The 22401-nt window shown below is 48.9% G+C and overlaps 2 protein-coding genes across 2 annotated transcripts; both read right to left on the reverse strand.

The window, feature by feature from the left end:
* Window positions 1–1730: 1730 nt before the first annotated feature.
* On the reverse strand, window positions 1731–3230 carry LOC105180595 (histidine-rich glycoprotein). Its single transcript, XM_011136763.3, has one exon. The coding sequence runs from the start codon at window positions 3030–3032 to the stop codon at window positions 2160–2162; it is 873 nt and encodes a 290-aa protein (XP_011135065.2). The 5' UTR covers window positions 3033–3230; the 3' UTR covers window positions 1731–2159.
* A 7084-nt stretch (window positions 3231–10314) lies between these two features.
* Window positions 10315–13853, reverse strand: LOC105180596 (spore wall protein 2). Its single transcript, XM_011136764.3, has 3 exons — window positions 13554–13853; window positions 13110–13340; window positions 10315–11934 (listed from the first exon to the last, which is right to left on the reverse strand). The coding sequence occupies exons 1-3, from the start codon at window positions 13789–13791 to the stop codon at window positions 11699–11701; spliced, it is 705 nt and encodes a 234-aa protein (XP_011135066.1). The 5' UTR covers window positions 13792–13853; the 3' UTR covers window positions 10315–11698.
* Window positions 13854–22401: the final 8548 nt, after the last annotated feature.

The following is a 22401-nucleotide window of genomic DNA, read 5'->3' on the forward strand; positions in this document are numbered from 1 at the left end:
GCGTTTCGTAATAAATTGCGAATTCGCAGCCGACGAAGATAGATTTACACGGCATTTTCTCAAGTCTTCATTGATTAATCGACGAATTATGAGCGGCGGTTATGCACGCGCGTTAGCGTCACGGCGATTTACATTACGCGGGCATGTGTTTTCGACGGCTCGCAGCGCCGGCTGGTCGAATCGTCATGACGACGCGGCGCGACGGCGGTCGCGAGGTTTATGCGAGGACGCGTCGACGAGGCGAGATAAAGCGGATAAGGCTGTGGGAAAAATTCGCTTTAAAAAAAGAATGCACGTCGCTCTTCGCGGAAGCGATAGACTGCGAAACGCACAGCTGGTACGAGGAGAACAACGCGATTTGGACCGCGTTATTCTCAAATGTTGCTATAAATTGCAGACGGCGCGCGAGCGCGCGCGCGCGCCCCGGCCGCTCTGTTTCCGAATGCACGAGGTATCGTCGATGTGACATTATAAAAGTATATTTGCATTTCGATGTTTTACAATGGGTAACGTGGTATCGCGTTGCGCAGCATCGCCGGAGATAACGCCACCGCCTCTCTCTCTCTCTCTCTCTCTCTCTCTCTCTCTCTCTCTCTCGCTCTCTCTCTCTCTCTCTCTCTCTCTCTCTCTCTCTCTCTCTCTCTCTCTCTCTCTCTCTCTCTCTCTCTCTGTACGTGTGGAATATATTTATATGTATATGTGTGTACGCCGCGTATTTACATACAAATTTAACGGTGTCAACTCGCAACGCGCGTTCCCGTGGAGCGACACATTAATATCCGGGAATCAATTCAATCAGCTGGCCAATCGATTAACCTCAATTATTGGCGCATTAATGACCCGCGCGCTATATGTGACATTAAAATTCATATCGCGACGGAATCGCCAGTACATTACTCTTGTAAGCCCGACAATGGAGAGGCGCGCTCTCTCGCTGCTGAAAAGCACATTTTTATCGTATTCACTAAATTAATTCACCCTCTTCCCCTCACCTTCCCCTCACCTTTCCCTCGCTCCACCCCGGCCCCGGCCCCTCTCCCCCGTTGCGATGGGCGAGCGATGTCGCTTCGCACGTTTGACCGGGCAGAGACGAGAAAAATCGCGAAACCACGAGCGCGCATCGTGGCGTGGCGCGGCGTGCACGTTACGAAACGGCCAATCGAACTTCGTCGACGCGATCTTTCAACTAAATTGATATCGATGACATTAATAATTATGCGCGATCCCCGTCATCCGTCGGCGCGCGCGCCACGCTGGTGCGTGAAATCCGCGCGCGGGGACGATCGCGCGTCGGGAAACAATCGCGCGCGTCCGTTCCCGCGCGCAAATCGTTATCTCTCGTCAATAGTCCGGAGAGTGAGGGGGGAAGGAGAGGGACGCGCGACGGGAGGAAATGGCGAAATTACTTTAGTTTGCCGATGGGAAGTGGTAAGAGGCCGTCGAGAAAAACGACGGCAATAAATCCGCGGGGAATCGATAAGGCGTAATATCACATCGCCGTCTTGACTGTAATGTAGCTGCTGGGACAAATATGAGCTAGGGAGAGAAACTTATTCGACCCATTAAGAGCGTAAAAAGAGACAGGGGAAAAGAGAGAGAGAGAGAGAGGGGGGGAGAGAGAGAGAGAGAGAGAGAGAGAAAGTCAGGGAGGAAGCAACGAACAAGACGCTCGAGTTCGCGCGAGTCGATGGTCGGATCGATATCGATGGTGACTTTTTCGGACCGCTCGATCTGAGAAACGCTGCATTCTTTATTGATTACCGACGTCGCTTGACATTTTGCCGATTTCTGCATGCCGATTGAACATCCGGGTGTCTGCCGATCAGCGATCTAGGTATCGCATCCAAGTCGAGTCGATATCGTATCGATGTGGCATAAGCTGACCATCTAGATCGCCGATACCCCGACGTGATGTTCCAAGCACCGCGACGAGTCGGTCAAATCGAGAAGTAGAGAAGAACAGATCGTTGATCTCGATCGGGACTTGGACCCATCGACTTGTGCACCCGGGTGCTCTTTTTGCGTTGTAAAAAATACGGTACAAAGTGCACAAGCCACACACACGGCGTCGTCGCGCGCGCGATCCCGTCGGAAACAGGTACGTGGAAGGAAAAGAACTACCGGTAGTCGTAGATTGAGCGTTCGTCCTCCGTACAAGCCTAGTGTCCCTTCTTGTAGCCGTACTTCTTCCCGGAATGATGGTCGCCCTTCTTGCCGTAGGCGTCGTGATGGTCGTGATGCTGCTCGTGGCCGTGCTTGCCGTGATGGCCGTGGTGGTCCTCGTCGTGGTGGCCTTTGTCGTGGTGGCCCTTCTTACCGTGGTGATCCTCGTGATAACCGGAATGATGATGACCGCCCTTCTTATGGTGGCCCTCCTTCTTCTCGTGGTGGCCGTGGAAGTCGCCGTGCTTCTCGTGGTGGCCGCCCTTGTGGTAGTCGTCGTAGAACTTGTGCTCCTTGTGGTACTCGTCCTTGTGGAACTTGTTGTGGTAGCCCTTGGTCTTGTGGCCCTTCTTGTGGCCCTTCTTCTCGCCGAACTTGCCCCCCTTGTGGCCCTTCTCGCCCTCGTGGTGCTCGCCGTACTTCTCGTGCTCGTCGTGGTGGCCCTTCTTCTTGCCGCCGTGCTCCTCATGGTGGCCGGCGTGGTGCTCCTTGTCGTGCTTACCACTCTCGCTCTTGTCATGGTGGTGATGACTCTTGTGGCCCTTCTCGCCCTTCCCGCCGTGCTCCTCATGATGATGAGACTCGTGCTTGTGACCACCGCCGGACTCGTGGTGGTGACCCTTGTGGCCGGTCGCCGCGGTGTCCAGGTCGGCGCCGGCCGCGTCCGCCGCGGCCACCGCCGGCGACGACACCGCGTCGGCGACGACCCCCAGGTGACCCACATGACGGTCACCGTTCTGGCCTTCCACGTCGCGCCGGCTGACATGCGATCTCGCGCCGCCGGCCAAGTCCCGGGCGTGGCAGGTCGGCTGTAACGTGAGCGAACATATTGCGATGAACGGCAGAAATAGCATCGCAGCTCTCACCATCTCGATCGCGCCCGGATTCGATCGGACTGATGGCCGACGCTACTACGGTTGACACTTAAATATCGATGCTCCGGCTACTTCCGCCATGGCGCGCCGGCCGTAGCCGTTTCCGCCGCGAGAGTCCACTTTCATCCGCACGACCGCAAGTGTTCCTAAATTTCGCGCCAATCTCCTCCGTGCCGCGGCCACGGCGGCGGCGGCGGTAGCGGCGGCGGCGGCGGCGGCGGCGGCGGCAGCGGCGGCAGCGGCGGCGCGGTGGGGCGGCGGCTCCACACGGCTTCACACTTTCTCGCGTCGCTGCACATCGCGTTTTACTCCGCTCGCTGAATATTCCGTCGCGCCACGCCGCGCCGCGCCGCGCCGCGTCGCGCCGCTGCGACATCCGATCGACCGCTCAATTATCATTGCCGATGCGACGCGAGGCGAGGCGACGTAACCGATTGATTCGTCAGCATACCCCGATAATGTTCCCCGCACACGCTCCCCGATAGCGGCGCAGCGCGTCGGTGACGCTAAGTTCTTTTTCGGGGCCGCGAGAGCGACTGGAGTTTCTCGTCGGGTTTCGGCTCGCGGTGCACTGCGTGAACGCAATATCCCCGTAAAAAGAGCGAGAAAAAAGGGTACGAAGCGGTGTCCACGGCGCGGCACAGGAAGAACTTTCCATTACCACTTTTTCCGTGATCATCGGTCCGCCGCGGGAACAATAGCACGGAAATTTCTAGACCGCAACAAATCGCATTACCGTCTTCGCTTCGATTTGCTCCTTTTTCCGCCCGTAATCGATACCTGTGCTCTCGGACGCACTTTTACACGACGGATCGATAATACAGCCGTACTTGTCTCCCCCCCGCCCCTCCCTCTCTCTCTCTCTCTCTCTTTCTGTCTGTTTCTGCGCGTTTCACTGCGTCGGCTTGCAAATGGAATATAATCGACACGCGACGGCGATGTGACACGTGACAGATCGCCTGTTGTTTTTCTCAGACAGCGGCGATTAATGCGCGAAACGTGAAATACCGAACGAGACGCGTCACCGAACGGCCGCGGTCGACGGCCCGAATTTCTATTTCGAGTCAAAGTGCCGTCTCGCTCGCCGACGCGCGCGCACGTGCTCGATCAACGCTTCGCGGCGTGACCCGAATCGATATTTGAAGTCAAGTGCCCCGCCAGATGCTCGCGCGCGCGATCATTTTAATTAACGTTATGACGCGCAAATGCGACGGATCCGCATGTGCCCCGCATGCGTGCCAGAAGTGTTTTGTTTGTCACAGCGCGCGACGTTCGCGAGCGCCGCGCCGCAACGGCGCGGCGGCGGCGCGGCCGGGACCGACGCTCGCACCGGGCTCGCATCGATAAGCTGTCTAATTTCACCATTAATCCCATTAGCCGCGACATAAATTCGCCTCTCGTAAACACAGCGCCATTTATAACGTCATAAGCCGAAAACAATTTATTGAGTTTTACAGACGTCGGCGACGCGTATATCACGGCTCGGCGCTCGTTGCACGGGTCGTTTCGCTAACTGTTGACCCATTCGTCCCGGCCTTCCTGACGCTTTTATTAGATGATCTCGAAGAGCCGTTATAGATCGACCAAAATAATTGCCTCTGCGGTTTCCTCATCCTCCAGCTGATTCCCGCGCCGAGGAAAAAAAGAAAAAAGAACGGGAGAAAAGTAAATGTCATGAAATTACTCGCGCATACGTTACCGCTCGCTAAGAATACGCAGAAGACGCACACCGATAGAAAAGTCGACAAATACCGGATAGTGACAAAGTCTTCGAAAACTCGAGGACTCGGTAAATTCGCCGTCGACGAGACGGAACAGCTCCCGGACGCGGCGCGACGCGATGCGATTCGACAGGGCGGGATGGGGCGGGGAATGACGGCGACGACGACGACAACGACACGACGACGATCGTCGATTCGGATATAGGTAACGGATGCGGCGAGCGGGAAATGGCGATATATACAATGGTCGTCGGTGGCAATCTCCATTGCAAATCCGACGTGCCGGTTGAATTCGCATTCTGAAACACCACTGATCGATAGACTTGGGGCTCTTTACGATCTTATTTGGCAGCCGGCCGCTCCCTTCCTCTCTCCCCCCCTCCTCTCTCTCTCTCCTCTCTCTCTCTCTCTCTCTCTCTCTCTTTCTCAGCTGAAGATTGGCCTTTGCCGGCGCGCTGTTTGGCGCTGCATAATCAAGATAAAGATTGCTTACTGCCCAGCTTCCACGCGACCCCTTGGACAGAGGGTAGGACGCCCGACGGCTTCTCTGCCAAGTTCGATTTCGACTCGGCATCTCTCGTCGTAACGGAGATTAGATTAGGTGGCATTCGTCGTAGACCTCGGCTCGGATCGCGAGATTGCTTTGTAAGCAGATCTCCGAGGAGAGAGAGAGAGAGAGAGAGAGAGAGAGCGAGAGAGAGGGGGAGAGAGAGAGGCGGAGTCGCGAGCCATCCGTCGAATCAGCCGCCCCATCGCGCGGCTACTTCCGTCGCTGTTTCAATTAGAATCGGAAATGCCAGCCGGATCTTCACGCGCCAGCGAAGTCGTAGTCGTAGTCGCCGGAAAATCGCGCACGTCGCGGCTCGTTGACTTGCCAACGACACGGCGCGATTGCCGCGTTCCAGCCGGGGGCTGGATGATAACGCCGGTAATGAAAATCCGCGAAGCTTCCGCGACTAGATAAAGGCCGGGATGATATCGAGACTTCTAAACACTCGCTGCGGCCATATTGAATGTAGACGGAAAATGTCACGCTGGAAATTCTCGCGTGTCATTTTCAAGTGAGAAAATATTTTTCAGATCGCCGGGATGTGGTCATAAAATTTCCAGAATATTATGCCTCTCCCTCCTGATAGACCAAAGTGACTAATACGAGGTCTAGTCATGCGCATGCGCAATCATCCCGTACGAATAGCCTAATATTACAGTCAATTTGTAGCTGATAATTGACTATCGAAGTAAAAGCTAGCTTGGGAGAATTTTACGTCCTAGCGACCTCTAAGGTATTCTTCCATGCAAATATCTTTTTACTTGGGAATGGCACGCGGGAATTTTGAGCACGCGGGAGTTTCCTCGCTTCTGACGTAATCAATCAAGAACTCCGCGGCGAGGGAGCCTTAAACTCGTCGTTTCGCTCATAACTCCGTAATATTGCTGCAAACTCGCGTCGCGCTGCTTTTCCGATTCTATTGAGTTGCCCGAGAAGTTGGTATGAGTTTCAACACGTGTCTGTTTATGAGCGTTGCGCAAGCTGTCAAAGTGATTGAAAGTACACAGCATCGTTTGAAAAATGACGTTTTTGTCGTTCAGTCGTTTAGTGAACTTTTGCTTGAAATCGGTGAAGTTTGTGTGGCCGAGTTGTACAAAAGGATACAAAGGATAAAGGGATGCACTTTCAGCGTTTTTTACAGAATAAAGTGAGACAGACAGACGAGGGGAAAAATGTGCAAAGTGCATGGAGATGATGCTGTTGTTTGCCAAGCGTGATCGAAAGTGTTTCGCTGAATCTAAAGCAACCAATTTTGACCTTGACTTTCGGTTGCGGTTGATGACCGAAGACGCTCTGATCGAAGAGAACCCACGACTTCGGAGATAGCAGAGTTATTTAACCCTTTAACGCCCGACATTTTTATTTTAAATGTTTTAAGAACAAAATTTGAGTTTTTTTGAACCGTGACTATAAGTAGTGATAACCAAAAAAAGTATCAGAATTTTGTATCTACGAAAAACTACTTTCTGAATAAATGAGTACATGAAGCTTCCGCTTGTCGTTTGTTGGTTTTGTTAGTTTGGTTTTTTTATCGTTCGTTTTTTGTTTATTGGTAAATAGGACTTGGATCCTAAAAGCATATATAAATGAACAACCTATACAGAGAAAAATGAAGGGTAACCTATATGACATAACTCTGATAGTCAGCTTGACATTTTTAAGCTGAAACTTTGTGCTATATTCGTGAATGAAGTTTATCATTCAGAGCGTCTATTTCAGCAGAATATCTTATAGATCACCATTTAGATAGTCAATCGTCCCTTCATTTGCCGCCGCATAAAAGACTGTAGGTCACCAGATTTCACGAAAATAGATTGATTTCTTAATTTTCGTGTCCACTATATTGGATTCGCCATTTTGAATTTCTGTATTCTTTTAATTTCACATTTTGCATCTGAGAAAGCTTCCAAATGTATAAAATTATAACAGATACCAATCTATTCATTTATAGTGCGCACTTCTAGATGTCAGTAACAATGCTAACTATGCCTACTTGGAACTTGACAAAACATGTTTTCATTAACACTGAACTACAAACAGACTAAACCGAATCTACATACAATCTATATATCATTTTTTAGAAGAAGAATTCACCTTTACAGTGGTGCAAAGAAGACGAAAATATCTCCTTTTTTCACTAAGTTATGGATTCTTAAATGCGTTTCTGGTAACTATAGTTACCAGTAGGCATTAAAGGGTTAACATAAGCAAGTCATAAATATTTTTAAGGAAACACATAGAAAATTTATTTTAACCCAAGAAACTTTTGCCACCCCCTTGGGTGAATCGATATTAACCCTTATTATATCCCGAATTAATTTACCCAAGACCTTATTAAATCTTTGTGTAATTAAATAGCTTTCGGCATATCATAAACATGGGCAATAGGAGAATAAATTTTATAATAATTCAACGATTAAATTTCAAGGTGCTTTTAAGTGCTGACAGGATATAAAGGGTTGAGACAAAAAATGCCTCCCCGGTAAATTGCCCGCCAAACGAAGCTCGGCGTTCACGCGATCGCCCGAGACGCCGCTCCGAATTCGGCCGATTTTCTTCGCCCTGGTCTCGCTGATAATCGCCGACGAGCCGACGAAACACTGATCGACGCACTCGTCGGAGGTCCGCGCCGTGCGGAGGTGCGCAATCAGTTGATGGAACCGTCAGTCCCGAGCCTTCCAATCCGTCGCGATCGAACCGTCTCACATTCACAGAGAGGTCTTACCCTCGCACCGTCGTCTTTACTTCTTCCTTTCTTCCCGCTCTTCGCTCTCGGCGCGTTCCGCCGCGCGTTACCAGCCTCCCGCTGCATTCTCGCTCGCTGAATAAAACCGTCGGACTATACAGCGACGAACAAAAGGACCTCGCGTTCGCGCAGTCGGGGCTGCTAATGAAATTGTTTCCTAATTTAAAGCCGGGGAGAGACCACCGGGGAGACGTGGCTACCATTCTACGGTCAAGAGCCCTATTCAGGGTACAAGTTCTCTTCCGGCGATGGCCGCGCGAGCAGAGAGAGAGAGAAAGAGAGAGAGAGAGAGAGAGAGAGAGAGAGAGAGAGTGAGAGAACTGACAGCGATAGTCCGTAATTCGGGCTCGCCTCGTCGTCTCGTTTATGCAAATAAACAGTTGGCGTTTTCTGGCGATCCGCTATCGCTTTCTAATGGTATGTGCATTTTGATGCGACGGAAAAATTCGGGACGCCCCGCGCGGCAGAGTATTAAAATAGGATCGATCAGCGGGAGAAGGCAGGCGTCGAGTAATTTGATTTTGGCCGCGGCCATTGAGTCGCTTATTAATTACCTATGCACGCCAGTATTTTGAATGTAGATCGAGTCGATTATTTTCGCGCAATAATCGCTCCTCGCCGGGAAAAGGTTAATAATAATGTATTCTCTCCCCGCCACCGGGGCATTTTATTTTTAATTAAATATATGGGAGACGCCGAGCGGGTAAGCGTGAGACCAGCAGGACGCGGCGGAAGCACAAACGCTGCTAATCCGAGCACCTATCTTTTTTTCGAGTCTCCTTTATTAATACGCTAGATCGCGCACGCACGCGCACGCAATCTCCGCGAAATTGCCGGAGAGTAAAGCGATGACAACAAGATAATTCTTTGTCACGCGCATCGTTTAATGATAATTATCTCGCGCAATTAACAACCCGATTTTCCGCCCGCGGATGATCGACTGCCCGGAAAGAGGCGCCTCGTTATAAATAATTGCAAAATGCCGGTCGCACGCGATTCTGTTACACACGCATGCACGCACACGCACAGACATATAACACACACACACACACACACATATATAACGACAGACACGTCGATAGCCAGGGAGGGAGCGAGCAAAATACCCAACGAGACGCAGTGCCTTGCGTGACGGGGAGTACTTTTTAACAAACACTTCCGTCTTTATCGTTTTTATCGTCTTATCCGTCTTCTGCCAGTCGGAAATACACAGCGTGTGCCGGCGATTAACCGTGTCTATCGTGCACGCCGGCTAGATCTGCGATCTGGCACAGTTCAAAGCCGTCGTGCCATTAAGCGCGCGATTAAACCGGAGCCATAATCATCGGCGATGCGGATTTGAGAATCTATCCTCGCCGGTCGGCGGCGCGACCGCAACAAATCGCATTCTCATCCGAAGACTCGGAGCCGGAGAGTCAGAACTCGGCTGTCCGGCTGCGATTTGTCAAATCTCCGGAATTAGAATAACGCTGGGTGAGGCTGGACTGACGATTTGATAAGTTGCCGTAGTCGCTACCCGAATAGAAAAATTAATAGAGCTCTAGTAAGGGCCTGATTATTTTTCTCTAACATTAATCGGGCCCTAGTAGGGATAGAAAGACAAGGGCCTTACAAAATATGTAACAAATGATTTAATGAGTCCTTATAAGGCAATATTATGAGGGCCTTATGAGGCAATATTAACAGGGTCTTATAAGGAAATATTAACAGGGGTTTTATGAGGCAATATTAAGAGGACCTCATAGAGTAATATTAAGATATTGAGTTAAAAATCCATTTTAAGTTTGAATGAGACACTCACTCTTGCAATTACGAGTCGAAATATTTTTATTATTGTTTGAGTAAAAATATTTGTTCTTTTTATTCCGTGAAATTTAGATTGTAGTTTTTTTTGTTTTTTTATATCCTTGTTAATATGCAACAAGAATTTTTTATTTTAAAAATATATAGCGTCCTTTATATATAAAGATCCTGCTATTGTTTTTATTAAAGTTTGCTGCATTTCAAAACGAAGACAATACTAGACAAATTTTTGGAAGAAATTAATAAATAGGGCAACTAATAAAACTAATAAAATTTGTTTTTAATTGTGGTATAATTAAAAAATTTTTAAAAGAACCAGATAGAGAGAAAGAGAGAGAGAAAGAGAGAGAGAGAGAGAGCGTATTTACTAAAACAGTACTAAACTATGACAATTTTATTATACGCTTCAGTTCTTATTAATTTTCTACAACAAAACTTAATTTTATATAAAGCGTCCTTAAAAGTCCTTAAAAAATCCTTGTAAGGCCCACATCAGTTTTCCATATTAAAACCTTATTTATTAGATCTCAGGCATCCCTAAAAAATCTTTCCAAGACTCTTCTCCGCTTCTCCCATCCAAAGGCTTTGTTTCGTAAAATCTAAGGTATCCCTAAAAGATCCATCTCGGGGCCTGATGTGATAATAATAAGACATCCTATTTTGAGCCTTATCGAGGCCCTATGCTTCATGAGGATAGCCCTAAGAATTTTATGTTCGGGTATGCGCGGCTGATAAACTGGTTGAGTGGAACGGCTGAAGCAAATCTCACCCCCGGCGAGATCCAAGCTCCGAGGAGGGATGCGAGACGCGTCGTTCGTCTGTTACGTGAATGGCGCCGCAAGCATCCTCGCGACGCTGTCAAAGGGCAGCTACCTTCCCGCCGTCGAGTTGGAAAGTGCAGATTGTCCTTGCGCGTTTCCGATCGCGGTGTCTGCGAACGCGGCGTGCGTCTCCGCAGAAGCGGAGAAACGGAGCGCTTAGCCGGCTAAGAAGCCGGGCGTTGCGGCGAGCGGACGCGCATCCATCCGTATCGCGAGAACGGTCTATTTGCACGCAACGCGAGGCATACCCGGGAATGGATTAGCCGTTGATAATCGATCATGCACGGGCATTGCTAATGTAACGAGTTTCGCCGGCCGGCAATTTCGAGCGCGCACTCGCTCGCCGCGATCGACCCCGGCTGAAAGCGTAAAGGCAAATTTCATCATGGAAACGCTGTTTTAATATTAAACCACCGTTCGACTCGCGCGAGTGCTGGAGCTCGGCGCTTTCGACGCGGCCCGCCGAGCCGAGCGCGATTGTTTTCGCGTCTTCTAATTGAGGTAATTAAAAGATCAGTCGCGTGCGGCCGTAATTGCCGCGCCAATTACGGCCGGAAAGCGCGCCGTTCGGCGCGCGCGCGCGTAGGCGTCAACGCGGAATTCGGAGTTTAACAGCCGGGCAAAATTAACACGCGCGTCGTTGATGATACTTTATTAGCAAACATAAACTATTATTACAATCCGCCTGCGTGTGACGAATTCGCGCGAGCCGCAAAGTGACCGTTAATCGCTCGCAATACACGGCGGCGGAAGAGCGCGTGCATTGTTTTCATTTTTCGAGATGCGTCAAAATATCCGCGCGATTATAACGCGCCCACACATGCGCACACGCGCCATCTTTTCGATCGCTTTAACAGTGTGACGTACTTTTAGCCGCGATGAACCGTTAATATTCCCGATAGCTGTGCGTTCGTGCTCGATTAAAAGGACGGAAAAGGCAGCAGCGAGCGAGTTCCGCTTGGATGAGTCGCGATGAGTATCAGCGGCGATATCGGAATTACTATTCCACGCCGGTTAAGTTAATAGTGATCCCCCTCGTCCTCCTGCCCTCCCTCTTTGCCGTCGTAGCTGTAAGAGCCGGATCTCTCGTAAGATCCGTCTTCGTCGCCTCCGGACGAATATTTCTCGCTGTGCCCGTAATTCGTGGACTCCGGCTCGTTCTCCATGTGGTGGCTGTAGTGTTCGCCGTCGTCGTCGCTCTCAGCGTAGTACTCGCCACCCTCGTCGGCGGCGTACTCGGCATCGGACGTGGTGCCTGTGAAGATTTTCGTATCATGTTAACTCTTTGCTGCGCAGTGGTCCTCCCAGAGTGCCATCTATCATCCAAGCTTGTTTTTCCAATAATTTAACTTTTTCACATGTTTCTTCAGCATATTCGGTATTGTTGAACTATACTATATATAAAATGTTCCTCCAACTAATACATCAACTTTTAGAGTCATTTCAAATGAATCATTTGTTATGAATAAGCACATACTGAACAAAACTGTCGTTTTTAGAGGATAAATTCGTTTACGTGAAATTTTAAGTAATAACGTATACTTCAAAATCATTATCTGGGGGGGGGGGTTTGGAATCGCTGAATACAAATTCGGAGTGAAGAATACAAAATTCAAAATGGCGAACCCAATATTGCGGATGGAATTTTCAAAATCCATCGAATTCGCTTGAAACTTGTTACTCGGGAATTTTTGAAGTCGCTGAATACGAATCCGATGTGAAAAATACGAATTTGTAGCAACCTCGAAACCCTTAAATAACAATTTCAAGCGAATTCGACTGATTTGGCAAATTTCGTCCGGCATTTTGAATGTCGTATTCTTCACATCAGATTTGTATTCAGCAACCCTAAAACTCCCCGAGTAACAAGTTTCACAAAATTATATTTATCAGAAGAAACGTGCAACAAAGGGTTAAACGCAATCGACGAGGAGAACAGTTCTCCGCCTTCCAAACCCGTCCGCCTTCAAATTCGCGAGCGAGTCGGTCAGCTTTAAGGACTCGCGGGAGTTCCCGCGATTCGAGCCGTCGGAAATATCGCGGGGATGATTTTTATCGCCGAATCGAAAAGAAGGGATCGACGACCCCGGCTTGCGTTTACTGGAGCTTGAACGTGCGAATATATTGTAGCAGTTAATTTGACGGTTTGATATATCATACCGTCATACCGTCATACCGTATATTATGTCCAAACGTGACGGAAACGGCCGGAAAAATGGAGCGATTTTGCCCGCTGATAAATGTTAAGGTTTCACGGAATTCGAGCGCGAGACAATCGACGCGAGCGGATAACCGTATCGTTTCGATCGCGCGCGATTAAAACTCTCCGCTCTCTTTCTCTCTTGCTACTTTCCGCTCTCGCGGACTACGCGATCGCGGCAACGCCCGTCGTCGTCGTTGATTATAGCCGAAACTGAACGGAGCTTTCACCTGCGCCCTCGTGGTCGCCTTTTTTCTCCTCTTTCTGCTTTTCCCTGTCATCGTCAGCCGTGCCGTAGGTAGTTTGCGTCTCAAACTCGTACTTGTCGCCGTCCTGTTTGTGGAAGGTGTCGAGAGTCTTGTAGCCTTGATCACCTTTGCCGTAGGTTTCCTTCAAGTAACCCTTCTCGCCCTCCGCATCGCTCCCGTAGGTTCTGTAGTAACCGCCCTCGTCTGATTTGCCTAAAACCGCATTGTTGTCCGCCCTTGTTACGCTCAACAAGACCCGCCCGACCCGTTCGCGGAGTACAACGCTCGACTATAAACGTTAATTCGACATCTGCCGCGAGACGGATTGAGGGAAGCGGTGAAACGGCCCGGACGTGAGCTTTCGTATCCGGCCGCGCGAGCTTCTCCCATTCCGATCGGCGAGAACACTAACGATGAGACACGTACCAGATGCGTTTTTCATGCGCTTTTTATCGTCCCGCGGCTCCGGCGCGTTACCGGCGCCCGTGAGGTCCTCCACTTCCGCGGCGAGCCTCGGCGGCGCCAGTTGGCGCACCTCGCGGATGTACGAGCCGACGGCGGCGACATCGTCCTCGACGGCGTCCTCGTAAGCGACAGGCCCGGCCAGGGTGTCGCGGACGAGCAGATACGAGAGCAGCGACAAGAGCAGAAATCCCGAATGCATCTCGCGTGATCAGACAGAGATCGATCCCGTCGTTTTCGGCGAGTTCCCTGCCTTCGTTATCCCCATGGCTGGATCTTTTATACAGCTCCCACTTTCCGCGGGCTGAACAATCCGCCCGACGGAGAAGGCGAGTGCTCGTGCACGAGCTCGTGCTGCTCGTGCTCGTACTCCGCCAGTCGTCACTGTGGCTAATCGCTCAAACGAGAGCGATCCAGCCGGCGACAGCTCGCATTTCGCAATTGACGATCTTCCGCGGCGGCGGTCCTCGCCGACGACCTGTCAGGTCGATCGGCCGTTGTTTTACCGTCTGCAATCGCACCGACGACGGCGACGCCGCCGTCGCGTGTTACTCAACCGGCCGCTTGCGTAAGGGCGACTTTTCGTCATCGAGGAAGTCGCGCGAGTACCCCGGGCTCGCTCGCGTCGACGCGCGACGCCGCGCCGCCGGCCGATCGGTCGCGCGTCGCGCGCCATCGCATCGATCGGCCGATCGCCGATATTAACTGTGCCGTGCGTACCGCACGAGTGATCTCGCGCGCTTTCCACGAGCGCCGGGGCGAAACAGCGTGGAACCGAAGATGGTCGGTATCGAAGCTGAGGCCTGACATAACGGGCTCCGGTGCGTTGCCCTCTCGAGGCATTACGACGCCGCGCTTGCGAGCCGGGCCCGCAAGTCGATGATCGATATCGATATCGCGGCTGATCCTTCGGACCTCACAGACTTGGACCCTTCGCCGCCCACTTGAACAAAAAATTGTTAGGGCCATCCTCATGAAGCGCAAGGCCCCGATGAAACTCAAGGAGTAGGATGCTCTAAAAAGGGATGCTTCATTATTACCACCGCAGATGGATCTTTTAGGGATACTTTAGATTTTACGAAATAAGGCTTTGACAGGAGAAGCTGAAAAGGGCCTTGGAAGGATGTTTTCGGGATGCCTTAGATTTAATAAATAGGGCTCTGACAGGGGAAGCTGAGAAGGGCTTTAGAAGGATCTGTTAAGAGGATGCTTCAGATATACAAGATCAAATTTTGTTATAGGAAATTAATAAGATCTAAAGCGTGTAATAAAATTGTCATAGTTTAGTATTTTTAGTAGGTTTTAGTAGGTACGTTCTACCTGGTTCTTTTAAAGATTTTTTAATTATATCGCAATTAAAAATAAGTGTTATTAGTTTTATTAGTTGCCGTATTCATTAGTCTCTTTCAAGGATTTTTCCAGTACTTAGTAGCCTTCGTTTTGAAATGCAGCAAACTTTATAATAATAAAAACAGTAACAAGATTTTTACGTGTAAAGAATGTTATATTTTATTGTAAAGTATGTCGTATTTTTAAAATAAAAAATTCTTGTTATATACTAACGAGGTTATAAAGAAATAAAGAAATTACAGTCTATAAATTTCTTGGAATGAAAAGAACCAATATTTTTACTCAAGCAATAATAAAAATATTTCCTTATAAGGCCCTATCAATATTGCCTTATAAAGACCCGTTAAACCATTTGTTATACATCTTTTAGGACCCTTGTCTTTCTATCTCTACCGGGTCCGATTAATGTTAGAGAAAAATAATCAGGCCCTTACCTAGAGGCCTATTAATTTTGCTACTCGGGCCGGATTTTTCGCCGGATTAATTGGACGCTTTTTCGATATCGCGTCGATATTTATGGATCGATTTGATATCTCATTTCGCACAGAAGTCGGCCGGTTATCGATGATCCAATCGGCATCCGGTTGGTATCATCTTCAGCGTGGATACATCAGTTCGACTCGAGTACGATACAGGCTGAAAAACGGCTAGATCGTCGACGTCTGCATACGATAACCTCTTGATGTCGCGATGTTAAGATGTTAAAAACATCCGATCGATCGTAGACTTCCACGTGAGTTGGAGTGGACACTTCATCGACTCGCGGAGCCGGCGAGCGCGCAGCGAGAGGCCGTGCCGAGTTGCCGGGGGATATTGCGGACGGTAGAGCGAATCTTGTTCCGAGCTTGCACCGAGCTTACGTTCGATTCCGCTGGCAAATGGGGAATTTTCAGCGGCTGAACTCGAGCGCGAACGAGAGAAGCGGCGTTTGGGATCTTTGGGGAAAAAAGACGACAGGACGGACACGGACGCGAGCGAGCGAGCGAGCGAGCGAGCTTGGATTCCCTTCGACATGCGGCGAAGGATTTAATCCGGCCGTATCCGAGGCGGAGGGCGCGACGGGAGGGCGCATTTGTAATTTAATTGGTTTCAACTTTGCGCGTGTGTGCCGCGCGCTCGCGCTCGCGCGTGTACGCGCGTTTTAATGCGTACCTTGTTTAACGTGACGATGCGAAATGCAACGCGCGCGAGCAATTAGTTTGGAATCGTTATCACCGCGCGACGTTTATACGCGTATATTAATAATTGTGTGCACGAGCTCCCGAGTAATAATAATTATTAGTTGATCGCGTCGACAGCGCGGTTTACATGGACGCAACAAAGGAGCGTTTGCGCGTCCGCGAGCGAGATATTTTTTATGGTGATATTTTCCAGCGACGGATCCATCCGAAGGATGTATGATTTCGGCGGCCGCGGCCGCCCCCCGGAAATCTTTTTCATCGCTCTGAGCTATGAAGTGCGTCTTCGCGAATGTGCCGCGTGCAAGCAGCTCGGAGAAGTTTGCAAACACGTGAACGAGGCGCTTTTGCCCGCGCGACACGTTACTTCACGATCTTCGCAATGTTCCGCTTTAATGACTGTTGCACAGAAATGATCTGTCGTAAGAAGGATCGCGTTTTTACGGGGGACAACGCGCGACAGAAAAATGTAGCGCCGCGCGCGTTACATCAGTCTGAAACGTCGTTTTTAGACGTAATAATCTGTCGCAACGCGCGCTGCGTCCCATGGACCGTTCCGCCGTCCCGACAAAAAGGAGCAAAGAAACGGCATCTTCGCGTCACTTCGTCCGTCCGCGAAAACTTTGTCCGCGCGCGCGCGCGCGCGCGCTAAATCTCGCAATAATTGTGCAACAATTGATCTCGTGAGAGCTGAAGAGCTGCGTGCTTGCTCGCGGTCGTTTGCAAGCGGAGCATCGTTTTCCGCGTGTATTTCTCTGTCTGTAAAAACGACAACTCGAGTAGAAAAATTAATAATTGAATTAAATTAAATTGGTAAGGGCATGATTATCTTTCCGTAACATTAATCGGGCCCTAGTAGGGATAGAAAGACAAGGGCCTTACAAGATGTGTGACGAACGATTTAACGAGTCCTTATAAAGCAATATTATGAGGATCTTACAAGGCAACATTAATAGGGCCTTATAGGGAAATATTATTATTGCTTGAGTAAAAATATTCGTTCTTTTCATTCCAAGAAATTTAGATTGTAATTTTTTGATTTTTCTATAATTTTGTTAATATACAGTAAGAATTTTTATCTTAAAAATAATAAAAGTTATAAATAAAATATTAATAAAAATTGTAGCATACTTTACAATAAAATATAATATTCTTTATATATAAAAATCCTGCTACTGTTTTTGTTGAAGTTTGCTACATTTCAAAACGAAAGCAATACTGGAGAAATCCTTGGAAGAGATTAATGAATGTGGCACTTAATCTTTAAAAGAACCAGATAGAATACCTACTAAAACAATAATAAATTATGACAATTTTATTACACGTTTCAAATCTTATTACTTTTCTATAACAAAATTTGATTTGGTACATCTAAAGCATCCTCTCTCTCTCTCTCTCTCTCTCTCTCTCTCTCTTAAAAAATCCTCCTAAGGCCCATATCAGTTTTCCGTGTTAAAGCGTTACTTTGTAAAATCTAAGGTATATCCCTAAAAAAATCCTTCTAAGACCCTTCTCCTTTTCCTATCAAAGCCTTATTTCGCAAAATCTAAGGCATCCCTAAAAGATCCATCTTAGGACCTGATGTGGCAATAATAAGAAGGCATCCTACTTTTAACCTTCGATGAGGATGAACCTAACAATTTTTTATTCAGGTAAGATTTATCTCACATTTGACCGTGCCCGCAAATTAAAAGCTCAGCCGTCGCAGCGAGAACAAACCGTACGTTTGAAATCGAACGATCAAACCGTTTTTGAAAACTCTGAATATTTCCGATAAAGACAGATTAATCGCAGTAACGGTAATAATAGCAGTGATATCGATTAACAGAAGCTAAAATTTCGCCGCGAATTACGCGATACGTATTTCCAGCTCCGGCCGATCCGCGTGAGCGAAAAGGAACTTTTTTCACGAGCTGAGTAACCGATCATTAATGCGCTGTCGGGCGCAAGGAGCCACTAAATCTCGAACTCCCCGGAGCGGCGAGGACGGCCAAGGATGATCGTCGTTTAAAAGGACGCGCGCGACCCGGCGGCGTCGACGACGTTAAGCGTCTTAGATAGTTGCCGCGCCAGGCAGCTTCTCCCTGGGCATGATCCGGCAATTTGAAAATCTCGGATGGAATGTAACACCTCGTAGTAGCTGCCGTCTTGGATGTACCGTTGGAGATTCTCGTTTTACCAAACCCCTGTTGCTACCGCTGTGCCAGGGTCGGCCAATGCGCGCTCCTCAGCCGCAAGCCTGCCGGGCAAAGTAAAGCCGTGCCGGAGCGCTCTACGAGCGCCAGGACGAAAGGTGGCTGCGAGGAGGAGCCGGAGGCAGGGGTGCATCGCGCGTCAGGGGTTGCATCCTGATTAGGGTAAAAGTAGGAGGTCTCGGTAATCTCGTTGGTATGCAAGACCCGGCGATTCTGCAATCTACTCAGTATCCTCTTTATATAAATATGTCGTATTATGCATGAGTGAGTGCGAGGCCCGGCGGGCCCGGCGAGTCTGTAAAATTCAACTGCCGACATTACACTGCTGAGCAAGTGTTAAATAATGAACGACTCCGCGCCCCGTAGTTATCGTTGCGCGAGTTGTGTCCGTGTGTTCTCGGCAGAAGAGACGCTTTTAAAAACGTCGGAATGCGCGAAACGATACGAAACGCAAATTATACGTCCAACGAGTAATCCATCTCGCGTTTTAATAGACATCTTCATAATACGTACGCGGCGCATTCTGCGAAGGTGTCAAGCAGCGCTTGCTACGCTTGGCGCGAGAAACTCCTCCACGCGGCAAGTAGCTACAGACAGAACGCAGGCTAGACATCTGCAGGCGGTAACGCAGTCTCGCGCGGACGGCGCTCAGTCACGTCGAATGCTGGTACGCGAGTGTCCTTCGTCCTCTACGTGAGGTAAATGTCCCAGTAACCGGACGTTTAAACGTAGTTGTGACGTCGTCACAAAAAACACAATATATAATATTAAGAATAGTTTTGATGTAAATATCTGCATTTATTCGAAAACTCAGGATTCCCTCAAGCAGAGAAAAATTATTTAAACCAATATATATATATATATATATATTATTAATGAAATATTTACACAAGCAATGAAGCGCATAATGTACCAGTGACTGGACAGTTGAAATAGGTTATGGCCCGATGTTGGAATATAATTTGTCCCAGTGTCTGACCGCAATTAGAAAATTAGTATGTGCTAACGGGAGATAATATAAATACATATGTTATCTCTTAATGAATTTATTAACGATTGACCATTATTTTGCCAAATTATAGGTGCATACTTATTAAATTAATTTTTATTTTAACACAAAAGTATCAAATTGGGTATATTTTTTTCCAACTAATCGTCAAATATTGGAGTTTTTTTTACAATAATTATTATTTTCCTTCATTATTGTTAAAATAAATAGTAAATATTTGTTTCAAAGTAATCGGATATTTGGACATGTCCGGCTATTGGAACATTTACCTTATCCGTGGAGTTTATCGATTTTACCTTGGAGTTGCCAAAAAATGTTTCGAGCGCGGCGAGAATCGGGAATGCGAATTCCACAAACGGAAAGAGAACCAGAACCGTCAGTACGCCGCCGTGATAAGCCTTTATTATCAGCCTCTTATCAGCGAACAGTAAAATGACAATTTCTAATCATCCATTGTTCAACGCATAATTATAAATGTCAATCGTCTGCATCTCAAGTAACGATGTACGCGCAACCGTTTCACGCATACGTGAAATATGCTAATATTGACAATGGATAACTGGTTATCTGACAGTAAGATAGAGATTACTAGGTACACTAATAAAACTTTTATTATAAATTAATAATTAATAATTTACAACGGAGATTCATTAATATTTCTCTCTCCGGATTTTCCGGAGACAACTGACAAGATGCTCGGACACATTTACGTGCCAATAATTTATAAACGAATAGATAAAATTGGTCAGTTGCACGTGGAAATATTATCGACAATAAATACACGTATATATTTATACGCGTTTTCACACACGCAATTGTCGGTTTCGCATTATTCAAGCAAATGACAGTTGCTCGTGTGGATTTAAAGGATTCAGACAACTTTTCGTATCGCATAAATCGATAAAGCGGTGCACGTTTCTCGACGACCTCGGGAGATGCCAGCATTATACGCACTCTAGCCGCTTGTCCAAACGTTGCACATTCCAGCCAGGCGTATTTTAAACGAAAGGAAATTTAAGCCGAACAATGCCGCAATTACCCCTCCCAACAGTTGTGACTCATGTGACCGTCGTTGCAATTGACGTGACGCGCGATATGCATGCGTGCGTGTATGTGTGTATATGTATAATTAGAGATTATCATATCTGCGGCAGAATGTTCTCTGTCAAATATCGTTTCAAGTTTCATTCGTCTCATTATTCCCAAAGATACGCGTATTTTTGTCACTCGACGCACTTTAATCGCCCTAATTGGACATATCCCCGGCTAAATACACAGCCCTTACGGCGAGATATTCCGCGTATCGTAAAAACACCGTCGTTTCACATGAATGTGGAATCAGCCCGGCGAGGACGTTAGCCGAACGGGCGGAGAGAGTGGAAGAAGAGAGCAATAATGTGGGCGAGAGATGGGCAGACATGAGGGAGGGCGGGAGGAAGGGGCGGGCCGGGCGCAATTAGGAGAGAACATAAATTCCACAGTTTAGCACACTTCCTCGCCGTGCCAGCAGGATCGCGGAATACAAATCAATCAGCATAACGGTCGACCGCGCATTTAATTTCCATCCGGCTTCTGATCGAGTGGGACTCGCCGATTCCGCAGCGCTCTGTGTGTGCCGGCGCTTTGCCGTAGAGCCGCTTGTGCAGCGGCGGCGGCAGCGGCGGCGGCGGCGGCGGCGGCGGCGGCGGCGGCGGCGGCGGTGGCGGTGGCGGTGGCGGTGGCGGGGCCACCCCGTAGACACACACGATATCTCGATCCCGCATAGCCCGTGCTCGCCACTCATCCTATTGTGGAATCTCTCGAAACGGGTCAAACACAACGAACGACGGGGTCCAAAAAGGATTTTGCGCGCCCCGTAACGAGCTCGACGATGGCGCGATTCCGATACGTACGCGATGCGTAGTAATTCGAGTTTGCACGAGCGGCCGGATTTTATGTGATTTCCCTTCGGTATGCTGCGCGAAACGGGCGCAAAATACAAAGACGTCCGTGGCTAGCAGCTCGAATTAACGGCAACGTGAACAACCACGTGTCTTGCGCTCGAATTTTAACGCGCTACGTCGCGTTGCGATCCGACGCGAGTTCTCCATCTTTTTTTCCCGCCACGCTATTGGAAATCTTATTAACCAACGTCGCAAGAGAGAGAGAGAGAGAGAGAGAGAGAGAGAGATGAATGGAGTTTTATTTTCAATTTCGACATTTCTCTCAAGATCAATATTCCACCTTACGAGCTTCACAGATGTCTCCGAAAAGCGAGCGAAAGATTCAGTTTCAATTTTCCTTTCGACAATCCCCATAAATCCAATAATTCCTCGTGAGTTAATCCACGATTCTCACGGCGCACCGCGAGGCGCTTCATCCCCGTCATTGATTTCTCGTCTCTCTCGGCAGTCCCTCGATCCTTATTGCTCGAGCCATCCGGTGGACGGTCTCCCCGACGGGAGATCGGGAAGCGCCAATACGTCGGCGGCACTTTTGCCGCGCGCTACCAGACGCGGACGCGACATTTGCGTCCGCAAGATCCCCGGAGCGTTGCCGCGGCGTACCACCACCACCGCCACCGCCTCCCCGAGGTTTTGCCCTGCGAACTACCGTCGTCACGAGCCTCGGTCCGGGCTTTACCTAACTTAGTCGGCGGCGGTGGTGGCGCGGGTCGCCGTCATTGCCAAGCAAGTTTATGGCCCAGACCGACGCCCATAAACTGTACAAATGGTAAATCTACCGTAAGATCATCCCAGCCGAAAATGATGTATCGTAGGTTCCGCGGGACGTACGTACAGAGTCGGTCGGTCGGCCGACCGGCTTGCTTGACCTCCCTCTCCCTTAAGAAGCGTGTGTGTGTGTGTGTGTGTGTGTGTGTGTGTGTGTGTGTGTGTGTGTGTGTGCGTGTGTATGTGGATATGTGCGGCCGCGCGTGTGTTGCGCCGCATGAGAGAGAGAGAGAGAGAGAGAGAGAGAGAGAGAGAGAGAGAGAGAGACGGCTGGAGAACAGGACTCCGCATCAGCCGCGGAAGGTGGTGCGAGCGGGCGCTCACGAGGCGCGCCATCCTGCCTCTTGGACGCGTTACACCCTTCACCGG

Source organism: Harpegnathos saltator, unplaced genomic scaffold, assembly GCF_003227715.2.
Source record: "Harpegnathos saltator strain DR-91 unplaced genomic scaffold, Hsal_v8.6 scaffold839, whole genome shotgun sequence".
Taxonomy (NCBI): Eukaryota; Metazoa; Arthropoda; class Insecta; order Hymenoptera; family Formicidae; genus Harpegnathos; species Harpegnathos saltator.